Below are 16007 nucleotides of genomic sequence, written 5' to 3' on the forward strand. Positions count from 1 at the left end.
CTGTTGGCCAATTTTATTGGAATTATATATTTTTTCTGATCATTTCTAGGAGCAGGGTGAACAGAACTATTCCGGTTTTATTCTTCTGTTGAGACCGTTTATCTACTGGAATTTATTTTTGCGTATAGTATGAGACAGGGGTCAGAGTATTTCAACAGTCAGGCATACAAAGAGCTAAAACAAACTTTATAAGGGCGAAGGAGCGGCGAAAGTTCGATTCCACTCCAGGCGTTTATACAAGCAGGATTAAGGTCAGATCTTCAAACCATTTCCGGTACAGGTCAAAACTGTCAGGGGGTGAGAACTACTTGTAACGCAGCAAGTCTAGCACTTTATGTTTCAGCTCCGTACTGTCATCGGGATGATGAGATGGTTTCCTATCTAGGAACGGTGGGTGGGGTTACTCTCCTCGCTTCCAGTCCTGGGGTATCTACCCACCGAGAAAGCAGCCTACAGAGGGCGCTCAAAACATCCCAAACTCACAGACCGCACCTCCCCGACAGAACAGCCCAACAGCGAAAGGCTGGGAAGAGCGACGACGCTCTGCGCATGTGCGCTCTCCGGGGGTCGAAACTCGGACAGGCGCTGTTTACCAAGTTGCGTCTTCCAGAGGGCGGCGCATGCGCAAGCTCAGTTTCTGGGCGCTGTGCGTCTCTGTAGGTCGGCGCGGGGCGCAGGGGCTGTTGGGAAGATGGCGAGGGTGGGTCTGCCCTCTTGGGTACCTTGTCGCAGGTGGGGCTGGATGGCCGTCTCCTTCGGCTTCCACCGTGGGCTCAGCACGTTACTTGCACCGAAGGCCGAGCGGGCGCCACGGTGGCTCCCAGGTCAGTGTCCGAAAGGCTGGAGTAGGACGCGTACTTTCGAACATCCCGGATTCCGGCAGTTCCTGTGCCATGCGTTTTTGGCGCCCCGTTCAGAAATGCCCTTCCCCGGTTCTCAGTACCCCAGTTCTAGGCGCTTTCGACAATTCTGGTGAAGGCTGTGAGGAGAGCTCTGCCGGGCCCTGGGGTATTCTGGACAGCCCGGGCCGTTGGTGGCGTTACGCTCTGCAGTCTAAGGATCCTCTCTGCCCGCCTCCCCTTTGTTAAGCGCCAACATTAGGAAACATTAAGATGTGCATTTAATGCGTTTGATTATTAGTTGCTTTTGCTCTTCTCTTCTAGTTCTAAAGGGTTTACAGATCGTGACTGTTAAGATGCTTAGACCTGCCCTCCCTTGACTTGAGCGATTTTAAAGTATGAACATTTTCTTTGGAAAAGTATAAACGCCGTTATCAAGCCTAATTTCTAGTTTTTTGTTCTTTTTTTTTTTCCATGATCGAAGCCCAGTAAAAACCGTAGTCATTACTCTACAAAGGAAACTAGAATTTGGACGAAAAATTAGAGCCCCTGAATATTTCCGTTCCTTGTGCTTGATTCTTCTCCGTCCCACCCTACCTCCACTCCCAACTCCCATATATGTAGTCTGTCTTTCTGAATTATGTCTTTTTATTTTTTTGTTTTGTTGTGTTCACACCCTTGCCAGACAGCTGTCAGATGCATCGTGCTTGGAATGGGAATTGTCATGGCAAATACCCTTTGAGTTAAAAATTTTAAGCATATTATCAGTTTAACTTACATTTAATTGTACACAACCAAAAGGCTGTTATATATCTGTTTTTCTAGCAAAGTATAGTATGTCATTACATTAACTAGAATATGATACTCTTTTACTGTTTAGTAAACATTCATTGAACACTTATGCCCCAGGCTTTGAGCTAATTCTTGCAGTGCGAAGATCTTTCACGGATATAATGTTATAACTCACCAAGATTAAACAAATTGTAATTATCTCATGGAGAATTTCCTGTTGGAAAGTAATATGGAAGAGAGGATATGAAGGAAGTTTGGAGTGCTAAGGAAATGGGAAATGAAATTTTTGCTGCTGCAATCTGTCAACCAACATAACTGGCTCCTACTAGCCTTGTTTTTCACTAAAAGTTTTAAATTTGGCATATTTCACTATACATTGAAACTCTGAAACAGGATTACATATAAAAGGGATAGCTTTAAGGGCTTTAATTCAGTTTTTAAAAAAATCAACTTCTCAGATCCAAAATGAGGAAAACTTTATTAGCTTACATGGAAGAGAGTGAGAAGTTTTAATTAGCCACAATAAAGTAGAGAAAGGTTTCATGTAATAAAAAAGAGATTCCGTTGGTCCAGAAAAAGACTGTTAAGGGAGTACACAAGCCTAGTTTCTTTGGAAGAAGAAAGTGGGATTATAAATGACTTTTTTTTTTAAAATGTCTTTACATTTTTTAAGAGCAAGTATTGATTTTACAGTAGGGAAGGAACTTTAAAAATAATGAAATGGAACAATCTTGTAAGGTTTACCCATTGTGCCTTTGTACTTGAACTAAGATTTGTGTGTACCATTCACAGAAAACCAGGCCAACAAATAAAACACAGTGATTGGGAGTCCTATGAGAAATCTTTTTCCAAAAATGGTATTATCATGCACTTATTCAAGGTTACTTGTAAGGAAACTGCTCATTGAACCTGCCTCAGCAGATATGGAATCACGATTGGCTGTTACCATGGCCCATGATTTTATGGGTGGAGAGGGAATCAGTAATAAAAGGGGCACAGCACCTCTACCTTTGAAACAACTTCCCAAGGGCAGACCAAACTTGTTTCTCCCCCTCCCCACTAAAAAGTAGAGGATGTGAAATCCCTTAAACATTAAAAAAAATTTTAAAGAAGACAAATCTCACAAGAAAGGGCTAAAACTAGTGTAGGTAAATCTGAATGTTGATTGATACTATTTGGGACAGATGATATAGCAGCAACAGAAAAACATTTTTGACAAGTCTCTGTGTCTTTTGTTGCCTTCAAATTTCCTTCTCATTGTGTATTTTGGAAGAATCCTGATTGGACCTTGCTCAGAGAAGACACTGATTGTGACATTTTAAAAGATACCATGCACAGACTTGTGACTTTAATACTTCACATCTGTATTTTTTTCTATTAAATGGAAATAGTATTTGACATCAATTTGATGAGTTAAGAAAGTTAAGATTAAAAATATGTATGGTTTTCGAAAAACTGTGTTTGCAAACTATGTTTTGTGTATTTTGTTTAGCTTGCAGACAAAAGACATCAATCTCTTTCCTTAGTCGACCAGACCTTCCAAACCTGGCTTATAAGAGGCTAAAAGGCAAAAGTCCAGGAATTATCTTCATCCCTGGCTATATGTCTAATATGAATGGTACAAAAGCATTGGCGATTGAGGAGTTTTGCAAATCTCTAGGTCACGCCTATATAAGGTAGGAACAACACATTTTAGAGAAAATATTACTACCATTTACTATGGCAGTAGAGAATTACTTCTGCTCTAACCAACTGGAACAAATGTCAGCATTTTTATGGATTAATTTATTTTAATGGTCTGTAAACTTTCATCTTGTTATTTAGGGTTCTTGTAAAGTGCAGCCTTTAAAAGGCCTTTTTTATAGGTCTTTGTGGGAAATTCCTTGTCAGTCCAGTGGTTAGGACTCCGAGCTCTTACTGCTGAGGGTCCAGGTTCAATCCGTGGTCTGGGAACTAAGATCCCACAAGCCACGCTGCCAAAACAAAACAAAAAACAAAAATAAATAAATAAAGGTCTTTGTGCCACACCAACAATGGTGGCAGAAAAAAACTAGTGGTAACTTAGCTCTTTAGAAACAATATTCTAACATGACAACAAACCAGTATACTAATTGGCTTTTTTGTAATCTCGTAATTATATTGTGGTTTTCCTTTGGGGACTTAAGGACATTTATTTGACCACTGTTTATTTCCTTTTAAAATATGTAGTTTAAAATAATATATGTGTTTAAAAGTATTGTAAAATTAATATTGTATAATTCGCATTTCCACTGAGTTTCTTTTCTTTCACTTCTGTAGCCTGAATATGTATAAGCATAAATAAGGAGATGTGTTGTTTACTACTTGATTTCACAGTTCCTAATATTTCATACTGATAATTATTTTACTAAAATCATGTGTTTACATTGTTATTAGATTTGTTTACTTATAACAATCATTTATTTAGCGCCTGATTTGCCAGAAGAGATAGTATGGTTTAGTAAAAAGAACACTGGCCTGGAATTCAGGAAACATGGGCTCTAGAATTAATGCTAGCAATAACTGATGAGATGAGTCAGTTAATAAATGCTGGACCTATTTTCTTCATCATAAAAAGGAGGAGATTGGACGAAAGATAATTTCTGAATTCTTTTCTAGCACTAGCAACCTAAAAATCTATTTATCTAGTTTTTAGAAGAGTTTCACTAACATTCACTCAATAGGTCTAGAAAATACAGCTTTTAGAAATAAAATAAAAAATAATTAGAAACAAAAAATTTTTAAACTTTTAGAATTAAAAATAAGACTTTTATCTATTCAATATATTAGCAAAAATTATGTCAATTGTATGAATTTTGTCTTATTCCTGTTATCAAATTAACTGAATTATTTCATTTTCATGATCAGAACTCTGGAGTATTTTTTACAGGTAGACTTTCTAGCACTATACTGGTGCTGTGAAATATACAAAGAATTATAAAACATGGTCGTTGCCTGTAAGGATCTTTTAATCAGGGTGGGGAAATGCAAGATAAAATACATATGGGAAATTAGACAGAACTATTCATCAAAATGTGATTATGTCAAAGAGCCGGATACTAAATTGTATAAGGTGAGAGAAAACTAGGAGTCGAAGTAGATAGAAAAAACTTTATAAAGGAACACTGAAAAATAGTTAGGATTTGGGTAAGAAGGAAGAGCTATCCAGGAAGGGGAGGACTACCCTGAGCAAAACATGATGATATCAGAAAACTTGCCACCATTCTCCTTCTTTGTCCCCAAAAGAATTTGACTCAAGAAATCCCCATTTTATCAGTTCTCGAATTTAAATTGAGACTATGAGAGCTATAACCAGTTCCTAGCTCCCTACAGGACATATAAGGGGGTTTTCTGCATTTTGGATGCATATGAAATAAATTTTCTTTTTAAAGGTATATTAAGTAATGAGAATGAAATTATAATGTATACAGACAATTATGTGATACTGTATTAAAATGTAGCCTAAGTGTATCTTTATAAAACTTTATAAAGTATAGCCCTTCATTACAATTTTTAATTTGATCAGGTTCCTTTTTATTTGCTTTCATCAAACTTCATTTCAATCTAATCACTATTAGCTACTGATTGCATTTTAACTTGTTATAAGAGATTTTATCTTCTATTTATACTCCCAATTTCTCAGTTTACTTTTGTTGTGATTTTGTCTGTGAAACTTAGATCTTGAATGAGGAAATGGTTAGTTCTGTATATTACACAAGGAATAGTACATACGGTTCTGTGTAAATGGTTTTTTAATATCCTGCCACCATGCCTAAAATAAGAGTGAGTCGGAGCTCAGAAACACATGGTTTTAGGGCTGGTCTTCTCTCATAATTATTTCTAATAAAATTTAAAATTTTAGATTTGGGAATATGTTCCAGAGTATTGGGGCTGCTAAGACAGAATTGCATTACTATGTTTAAAAGTTTTAAACTGCTGAATGTTTTTTAATTATCTTTGTCACTTGGTTAGGGTTCAGCAAGAATGAACTATATTGTCACCTATTAGTATCACTGAATGTTTATATTTTCCTTTTTGAAGGCCCTCTACATCTGTTTTGCATTTTCACCATGTAGTTGGAAGGCAACTGTAAACAAAATACAGCAAGTAGAGATGTGTGATTGCCCACGGAGGGGGCTAGAGGAGAATTAGTTGGTGTCTTTCTCCCCTCTTCTCCCTGATCTGTCTTCTATATCCCCTGGATTGAGGAGAAATAATAACCGTGATTTAGACTTCAGTAGCTGCCTTGTTACGCTATTTCCCTAGGATCCAAAACCACTTCACTTCATACCTAATTTTAATTTCTTTCTCCATCACTTTTATTTACTTATTTTTAAATTTTATTTTATTTATTTATTTGTGGCTGCATTGGGTCCTCGTTGTTGCACACGGGCTCTCTAGTTGCAGCGAGCAGGGGCCACTCCTTGTTGCGATTGGCAGGCTTCTCATTGTGGTGTTTTCTCTTGTGGAGCATGGGCTCTAGGTGCACGGGCTTCAGTAGTTGTGGCATGCGGGCTCAGTAGTTGTGGCTCGTGGGCTCTAGAGTGCAGGCTCAGCAGTTGTGGCACGTGGGCTTAGTTGCTCTGTGCCATGTGGGATCTTCCCGGATCAGGGATTGAACCCGTGTCCCCTGCATTGGCAGGCGGACTCCCAATCACTGCACCACCAGGGAAGTCCCTCCATCACTTTTTAACCCCTTATCTCTAAGAAAATGAGTATACACTATATATCACATATATATTCTTCAAGTACACGAAAAACATTAGGATTTAATAGTTTTCACCAGATTTTAAGAATCAGAAAAATACTGAATACTTTAAATTTAAATAAAATAGTTCTTTATACTTTTACGTTCTACTTCTATTCATTTAATATGTATTATAGTACTCAGTGTGTGAGGTTCACATGCTAGCCACTGTGGAGAAGGCAGAAACAAAAACAAGATGATGGTATTTCCCCTCTAGGATCTTTACAGTCTCATAGGAATGATGAGACACAAATACATAAGCTGTCTTGTAGAGCAGGATATAATAAAATGATTGTGACTAATAAAAGTGAATTCTATCCAAGTTTCATTAGGTAGAGTTTTTTTTTTTTTTTTTTTTTCCAGCTTGTCTGGGAAGTCTTTCCAGCAAAATTTCATTTGGACTAAGCTCTGAGAGGGGATATTAGTAATGAAGGTGATGGGAGAAGATATTCCACTTGAAGGAAATGGGTGAAGCGTAAAACAGAGACAGAAAACGTAGTCTTTTTTAGGAACAGCAAGTTGATCAGTTTGACTAAAGCAGTAGTTTCATCAGAAGAAATAAAAGGTCAATCTGAGATGACTAAAATACGTTCTTTAAAAACAGGCTAAAGCACTAAATTTTTATGTTATATATCACAGGAAGGCATTGAAATTAATGTCATATCAATACAATGTGTCAGACAAAACCTGACAGTATAAAGTAGGTCCATTTGGAGAAAGAATGACACAATGAGGAGGCTGCTGTGATAGGGGAGGTTTAAGATGAGAAAGACCTGCACCAAGACACCAGTCTTACCAAACTGAGGAGAAAGGGGTGCATGTGAGAAAAAATGAGAGAGTGAGGATAGTACAGGGCAGGCAGTGTTCTATACCCTGCGGAAAAACAAACTTGAAATAAAACAGTCTGCCCTTGAAGAACTGACATTCTAGTCAGAGACATATATTTAAAACTTGATTACAACACACAATATGAAAAGTGTTAAATTGGGGGCTTCCCTGGTGGCGCAGTGGTTGAGAGTCCGCCTGCCGATGCAGGGGACACGGGTTCGTGCCCCGGTCCGGGAAGATCCCACGTGCCGCGGAGCGCCTGGGCCCGTGAGCCATGGCCGCTGAGCCTGCGTATCCGGAGCCTGTGCTCCACAACGGGAGAGGCCACAACAGTGAGAGGCCCGCGTACCACATAAAAAAAAAAAAAAAGTGTTAATTGGGTACAAAGAAAGTGACCTACTACTACTAAACGACACATTCTGTCAAAGAAAGTTCCTCAAAGGAGGTGACATGACTTAAAGGATGACTAGGAGTTTGAATGGGGAATGAAGGCTTTTTAGGCAGTGGAACAGCATGCAAAGTCTCAAAGTTAGGAAAGGGCTTATCCAGGAATTGGGAGTAGTTCAGTATGACTAGGGTTTAGGGCAGTCTGCAGGAGTGGTATGATACTTCATGATTTATTGAATTGAGACCTTGAAGGAGAGGTAAAGTTCACAGATCAAACAGACTCTGAGCCTGGGGAACTAGGAAGTTGGAAGGAAAGAAAACCAAGAGGAGGAGCTAGTGATGATGAATTTGATTCTGGACTTCTCTTTTCCTTCTACTAATTGAGTAAACATAACGCTTAGCACTTACCATGTGCAAGGGACTGATCTAGGCACTGGGAAAGCAGTGTGAACAAAACAATCTGCCCATATGGAGCTTCCATTCTAGTGTGGGAGATAGACCACAAACCAATAATCAAATATGTATATTGTCAGGTAGCAATATTTGCTATAAAGAGAATAAAGCAGGGTAAGGAGCTAGAGAATGATGAAAGAAGCACAACTTTAGGTTGAATGGTCAGAGAAGACTTACGGAGATGTAACATTTGAGCCAAAGGCCTAAATGAAGTGAGGGAGCAATCTGAGTGGATATCTGGAGTAGAGTAGTCCACGTGGAAGGAGAAGCTGTTGTAAAACTCCTGAGGCAGGAATGTGGGTGCTATATTCCATTAACTTCAAAAAGGAAAGTAAGGATACAACTGGGAGGGAGAGAGAACAGTAAGCAATGAGATGAGAGAGGTAGTTAGGGGCTAGAGGATGGTAAGGACTTTGGATTTTATTTGAAGATTATACAAAGCCTTTGGAAGGTTTGTGCAAGACATGATTTTTGTTTTAAAAGGATCACTGACTACTGTGTGGGGAATAGACTTTGAGGGTGAAAAATGAAAATGGAGATCTACTAGGAGACTTGCATTAGTTCAGTCAAGAGAGGATAGTGATTTGGACCAGGCTGGCAGCAGTGGAGGAGGTGAGAAAGTAAGTGGCTATGAGAGATCTTTGAAGGTTAAGACAGTAGGATTTGCTGAAATACATATTGACTTCACAGTTTTACTTTAATATATTTTAGACATTGTAATAATGATTAATGTGCTGTCTTCCTTAAAAATTAGAGAAGCAAATACATAGATATCTAAATATAGATATGTTTTCTCTTTTTCCAGGTTTGATTACTCAGGAGTTGGAAATTCAGATGGTAACTTAGAAGAATGCACAGTGGGAAAATGGAGAAAAGATGTTCTTTCTATAATTGATGACTTAGCTGAAGGACCACAGGTGACTATTTTTGTTAAATATGATGATAATTGTTGACTGCAACCTCATGACATTTGAGCTGTTTCTTTAGATGTGAAAATTTATTTAATATTTTAAATGTCTTAACAATCCATTTTTATATTTCAATATCAAATCAATCAGTTCTATTATTTTCACTTTCTCATAAAACGAAGGTAGCATTTTACTTTTCATTTTACAAATTTTATTTGTCTAGTTTATTCTCTATTATAAACCTAATACTTTAACAAAATGTAATCATAATCTTAATTTTACTTTGTGCCAAATATTAAAAGTCTGGGAGCCAATGAATATAGAGAAAGAAAGTATATACATTCTATGAAATTATTCACTGCCTTACAGAAAAGAAAAAGAAATTCCTCTTTAAAACTACATGTTTTTATTTTTAGATACTAGTTGGATCTAGCCTCGGTGGATGGCTTATGCTTCATGCTGCAATCGCACGGCCACAAAAGGTTGTTGCTCTTATTGGTGTAGCGACAGCTGTGGATAGCCTAGTGACACAGTTTAATCAGCTTCCTGTTGAGGTAAGTCCCAGGCAACCTCCGTGTATCCCTCCTGTCATTTTGCTCCCTCTTTGAATTTTGTTCATGTGTCATCTGTCCTTTGACTTGTTACACTGGCCCAAATTTTGTCTTAACTGCCTTTTTGTATACCATTTCTTTGCCTTCTTTAACTATTTGGTCTCCTGTTTAAGGTTTTCTTTTTTTCACAGTCCCTTCAAATCATTTTGCCAAATATTTGAGCCACATGAATGAAATCACACTTTAAATTTCTTGTTTTAGCAACATTTTATTAACCACATTTGTTTATTTGAATTATACATCGTGATCTCTTTTTGGAACTCTTAGTCTTATTTTGTGGCTTCTGGGAAATAGTACCTATTCTATGACCATGTTAAGACGGCTAATCAATTATGAAACTATTTTTTTTTTTTAGCCTGAAAGCCTCAGATCCTCTCTCAGAAGAGTTATCTGAGCACACACTGTCAGTCATACACAGAAGATGAGACTTGCCATTCCTGGCCTAGATACTAAGTTAGCATTCTTTTTCTACTCCTAATTCTCACCTTTAAAAAAAGAAGGTGCTTTTCACCATTAGCATGTTCTTCAGTAACTCATGATAGAAATAAGGTTTCTGGAATAATTGGGAAGGGAATTCGTTTATTATACTTTATTATTGGACATACGTTTAAGCACTTCAGTTGTCTGCAAGGATAAAAAAAAAATGGTGGGTAATAGCTGTTTATTTTTGTGTATGTTGTTTTTTTGTTTTGCAATCAATTAAGTTCTCCTTGGGCATATGTTTCCTAGGGCTCTAAATTTCACTTGTGGGACTAAGACCCTAGCAGAAAGAAAAACAGTCGGAGCAGTGGTTCAGAAAGTGCAGGCCCGAGGCCAGCAGCAACAGCATCACCTGAGAACTTGTAGAAATGGATATTCTTGAGCTTCACCAAGACCAGCTGAATCAGAAACTGGGAGTGGGGCCCAGTAATCTGTTTTAACCAAGCCCGCAGGGGAAGTGTGAGAACCACTGCTCTACAGAGTGGGGGAGCAGGAGGGGGAAGAAAAGCAAAAGAAGAAAAAAAGCCTGTGTGGTGTTGAATGGTGGAATGTCATTGAATTTGCCTCAAGTTCGGCATTGAATTCAGTGCCATGTACTCTCTGTTCTGTTTATTCTTAGTTAACATTGTCCTTTCCATTTCCTTAAGAATGGCATTGTCTGCATAGTCAGGTTCTTCATATGATTTCCTATCAGAGCTGAAATTACAAAGCTGATCTTCTTTGCACTTACCTCCTATTTCTGAATTGTTTTCACTTTCTTGATTGTTTCTTATACATGGTTGCTCCATGTCCTCATGCTGCTAATTTTTCCTACCATTGTATCCTTCTGCATGTAAACCTTGGACCCCTTACTCTGTTCTCTAACTCAGTCATGCAGTGCTTCTCATGATAGGAAATTATTTCAAGAAGATGGCCTACTGGAAAAGAATTGATTAAACAATTTTGGGAGGTTATTGGTAAATGACAAGATCTGTGTACATTTATTTTTATGTGTGTGTATCCGTCACTCAGAGGGAAGATATGGTAGATACCCTGTAAGTGACTGAGAAGATCTATAGCCTGCAAATCAGGGTACATCTTTGCTAATCCTAAATCAGACCAGCAAAAATCCTTAAACAGAAACATGTTGACCCTTATTAACTTAAAAGCATGTGTAAAGAAAGAGCAGAGACACTAGGACCACTATCTCTTCTTCTCCACATAGACAGCCAGTACTAGCAGTGTCAAGGGAATGGAGGTGGAGGTTTTTACTGTCTTCTTTAGCCCTGGGAATGTTAAGACCCAGCATTACTCATTATGTAGGAACTTGACTTACCTCTTAACTAACTCTAATCATTGTCTGCTTCTTTGGACAGTAGAGGGCGTCAGGCAGGTTGCACAGCTGTTGGAGTCTAAGCTTCACAGCCACATTGCCTTGTTAGTTTCTTCTTGGTGTAGAAATTATGTATATTGTACATTTTCTCTGATTAATACTGTTTTTGCTATTTCTGTACTTTCTGAGGCTTTGGGACATATAAGATTTTGTTAAGTTTGTTCTTCAAATGGACAATATTCATTCAACTCAATAGCAGATAACAGAGCTAGTTGGGGTGGGCAATGATGCTTAAAATACAACTATTATTAATTATGTCTCAGTAATTAACATAGTTCCCACTTCATCTAATAATCAATGAGACTAAGTTCTTATTACTGAAATTACCAATTCAGGAACAGTCATGAGTAGCTTGAAGGTAACAGAATATCATTTTTACTTTAAATATTTGATTCATATGTTGCTTTAATGCAAAGTACCCCATGATACTAATATAGGTTCATATATTTTATAGTTTTTTTAGGCTTCCACTAATTTTAAATCATTTGGATATAGATATTTAGAAGTCTAGGTTTCAGATATACAGCTTTTACACTGAATCAAATCTTTTTGGAATTTTATAAAAGACATTAAAATTCCTAAGTACACAGATTATATCATACATATTTTACTGTTGAAATTCATTTTTGCCTCTTTGTATTTGTAATAAGTCAACAATTTTAAATGTGGAAAAATCATAATGTTTTCATTGAAAATTTAAATACAAAATTTTTGAAATATGTTGTATGTAGCTTTTCTTTCCTTATATTTTTCTTTATTTTTGATAAGATGTCCATCTGTTTTTCTAGACAGAAATGCCCTTCATATTATATGGTTGCAAGAGGCTTAAAGCTATTTACATCTTGATTTACTAGTTCAAGTTGTGATAATCTTTCCAAAGAATTTATTATATGCATATAAACCTTTATGTTCAAAGATGTTCATGGAAGTATTCAGCAGTGTGGGAATGGTCAAGTTAATTATCTTAGATGCATTATAGTGGACAATTATGCAGCCTTTAAAAGCTTTTAATAGAATCTTTTAAAACCCAGAAATATATATATTGAATAAATAAGCCAGCGCTGAAAACTGTATATGAATTGTAATAGCTAAGTGTTTTACATATTGTATATATAAAAACCAAACACATATAGAAAAATACTGGAAGGAAATAAGCCAGAATAATAATGGTTGTTATATCCACGAAATAGGATTATGGTGATTTATTTATTTTTATGCTTTTTTTTTTTTAAAAAAAAGGTAGAGTTTTTTGGTTTTGTTTTTAATAAATTTATTTATTTATTTATTTTTGGCTGCGTTGGGTCTTCATTGCTGTGTACCGGCTTTCTCTAGTTGCGGCGAACGGGGTCTGCTCTTCCCTGCCGTGCGTAGGCTTCTCATTGTTGTGGCTTCTCATTGCGGAGCACGGGCTCTAGGGCGCACGGGCTTAGTTGCTCCGCGGCACGTGGGATCTTCCCGGACCAGGGCTCAAACCGGTGTCTCCTGAACTGGCAGGCAGATTCTTAACCACTGCGCCACCAAGGAAGCCCTGTTTTGTTTTTTATTTATTTAATTTATTTTTGGCTGCGTTGGGTCTCGTGTGAGCTTTCTCTAGTTAAGGCGAGTGGGGGCTACTCTTCTTGCAGCGTGTGTGCTTCTCATTGCCATGGCTTCTCTTGTTGCGGAGCACAGGCTCTAGGCATGTGGGCTTCAGTAGTTGTGGCACGAGGGCTCAGTAGTTGTGGCTCATGGGCTCTAGAGCACAGGCTCAGTAGTTGTGGCACACAGGATTAGTTACTCCGCGGCATGTGAGATCTTCCTGGACCAGGGCTTGAACCCGTGTCCCCTGCATTGGCAGGCAGATTCTTAACCACTGCACCACCAGGGAAGTCCCTTTTTATGCTTTTTATATTTTCCACGTTTCTATAATGAGTATATGTTACTTTAACTAGAAAAATTGTTTAAGACAAATTATAATGTAAAAAATAGAAATTCTTCAAGAATCAAAGAATACCCAGCGTTTTATTTTAAGGGTAGAAATGATACCATGCTCAGTTTTCAGGAAGTATTTGGAAGACTTCTTTGTCATCCACAACAACAAACAAATTTTTTCTCATTCCATAGAACTCTAAAAGGCAAAAACTACATTTTTTTAATATTCAGGATAAAATTGGGTGTGTATGGTTGCCCCAGAATAACCACTGTCTTACTTTTCTTTTTTAGCACTATGCTTTCTTCTTCTCCTTCTCCCACCCCATCCCCATTTTACTAACTTCTCGTATATGCACTTTCAGTTTCATGGTTTTTAAATGTAAACAATTTTTATTCCCAAGATTTGGTTTTATGTAATATGAATGCCACCTGTGCTGATTCCAAGAAATTATTGTACTTTTCTCCCCTTCATTTTCCCTTTCAAGTTGGAATGAAGCAATACCTGATTTTTAAGATATTACACGTTAAAGTTAGTTAAATCTGTTTGAATCCTAGTTACAGCAGTTAACTACCTTTCAACTTTAAACATATGTATTACTCTAACTTTAATATCCTCTTTTGTAAAAATGAAATAAGAACAGATAGTATCAGGATCGTATGAGATACTATGTGGAAAATACTTGTCACAGCTCCTCGCACATAGTAATTAATTACTGATAATTATCATCGTTATATTTTTATCTGTTTTCCCCTTCTTCAAAGACTGCTTTTCTTGAATTAAGACTATTGTATGTGTTAATGTTGCATAAATACTTTTGTTTTCCTCATTTTTCCCAATAGGTAAGAAAGGAAATAGAGATGAAAGGTGTGTGGTCCATGCCATCAAAATACAGTGAAGAAGGATTTTATCGCGTTCAGTACAGTGTCATTAAAGAAGCAGAGCACTACTGCTTGTTACATAGTCCTATTCCTGTGAACTGCCCTATAAGATTGCTCCACGGCATGAAGGATGACATTGTACCATGGCATACGTCCATGCAGGTTGCTGACCGAGTAGTCAGCACAGATGTAGATGTCATCCTCCGAAAGAATAGTGATCACCGAATGAAGGAAAAAGCAGACATTCAACTGCTCGTTTACACTATTGATGACTTAATTGATAAGCTTTCAACTGTAGTTAACTAGAATCACAGTTTTAGTTGGAATGTAAAGTAATGGATCCAGAAGATGGAAGCTGGATAACAGATGAAGGACCCTGATATTTAGAAGGTTTGTTTCTCTTATCTCTACTTTGTAGATATCATGTGAGTATTTAATGGTGTATTTGCACAAGTGATTCAGATTGTGAAGAAAGTGCCAGCTGCTGTTTGAAAAATGTTCTTCCTTCAATCCTTGATTTTTTTCATTAAAATATTTCCTATTTTTTTATTCAAGAGATGTTTACCTTCTAATGCTTATGTTAACTGTGCCAGAATTGCTAATAAAACTTGATTTTTTTGTTTTTTGTTTGGTATCATTGTATATGGAGATTTGCAAAATTATTTCTGATTTTAAAATGCAGTTTACAAGATATAGGAAAATGTTTATTGAAATAAATCTAAAATGACTAGAGAAATGACTGAAGCATAATAAAGTTCAAAATAAAGCTATTACTTTATATATTATATTCTGCATGTTATATTTGAACTTAAAATCAAGGTTATTCTTTTTTAAGGGCTCAAAACTTTACAGATATATAAAGGATATATATCACTTTAAATTTTGGCCTATATGTCTTATAGTTAACTGGGGGAATTTCATCTTAAGCAATGATGTAATATTTTCATATTCAGATTTCATATTCCAAAGAAGAAATGAATCTATATTATCACCTACCTGCAGAAACATTCCTGTTCTATTAATATGTGGCTTAAGTACAAATAGCCAAGTGATTGCCATCTAAATCAGAGGGCTTTCTAAAGTGTAGAGATAGTAAGAAAATATGAAAGGGAAATACAAAGTTCTTTTTTTTTTTGCGGTATGCGAGCCTCTTACTGTTGTGGCCTCTCCCGTTGCGGAGCACAGGCTCCGGACGCGCAGGCTCAGCGGCCATGGCCCACGGGCCCAGCCGCTCCGCGGCATGTGGGATCTTCCCGGACCGGGGCTCGAACCCGCGTCCCCTGCATCAGCAGGCGGACTCCCAACCACTGCGCCACCAGGGATGCCCCAAAGTTCTTTTTTTAATAACTAAAATAAGCTTGTGCAGTAATCAACCTTGATATTGAATTGGTATCTTTTAGCTTTTAAGTTTGACTGGACTTTATTTAGCTTGCATGTGTCAAAAATTTCTTTAACTCATTAATAAGAGAACCAGCAAATGGTAAACCTGGTTCAAAGGACAATTGCAGAAACATTTATAGGTTTTGAAGAATGTTGGGATAAAATTCCTGTGCTGAAAAGAGTTAACATAGCAGATGACTGCTTCTCCTCAGAGAGACCTGCTTACAAAGTTCGCCCTTGGCTAGCATCTGGGAACTTGGATTTTAGGAGTGTCCCAGCATTCTGTTAGGGAACTGTTGATCAAAACCGCCAGCCTCGGCCAGACACAATGATAACCACTTGCCTGAGTTGTCTCACAACAGGAGGTCCCAATAAAGAACAAGGTGCTGCCACCGAAAACTA

The 16007-nt window shown here is 37.4% G+C and overlaps 1 protein-coding gene across 1 annotated transcript; it reads left to right on the forward strand.

The window, feature by feature from the left end:
* Positions 1–620: 620 nt before the first annotated feature.
* Positions 621–14993, forward strand: ABHD10 (abhydrolase domain containing 10, depalmitoylase). The gene is given in 6 exon segments (XM_060009880.1): positions 621–651; positions 654–824; positions 3124–3307; positions 8870–8981; positions 9389–9526; positions 14187–14993. Coding segments are annotated over 6 exon segments (981 nt in total). The 3' UTR covers positions 14532–14993.
* The last annotated feature ends 1014 nt before the right edge of the window (positions 14994–16007 follow it).

The sequence above is a fragment of the Delphinus delphis genome, chromosome 4 (genome assembly GCF_949987515.2).
Source record: "Delphinus delphis chromosome 4, mDelDel1.2, whole genome shotgun sequence".
Taxonomy (NCBI): domain Eukaryota; kingdom Metazoa; phylum Chordata; class Mammalia; order Artiodactyla; family Delphinidae; genus Delphinus; species Delphinus delphis.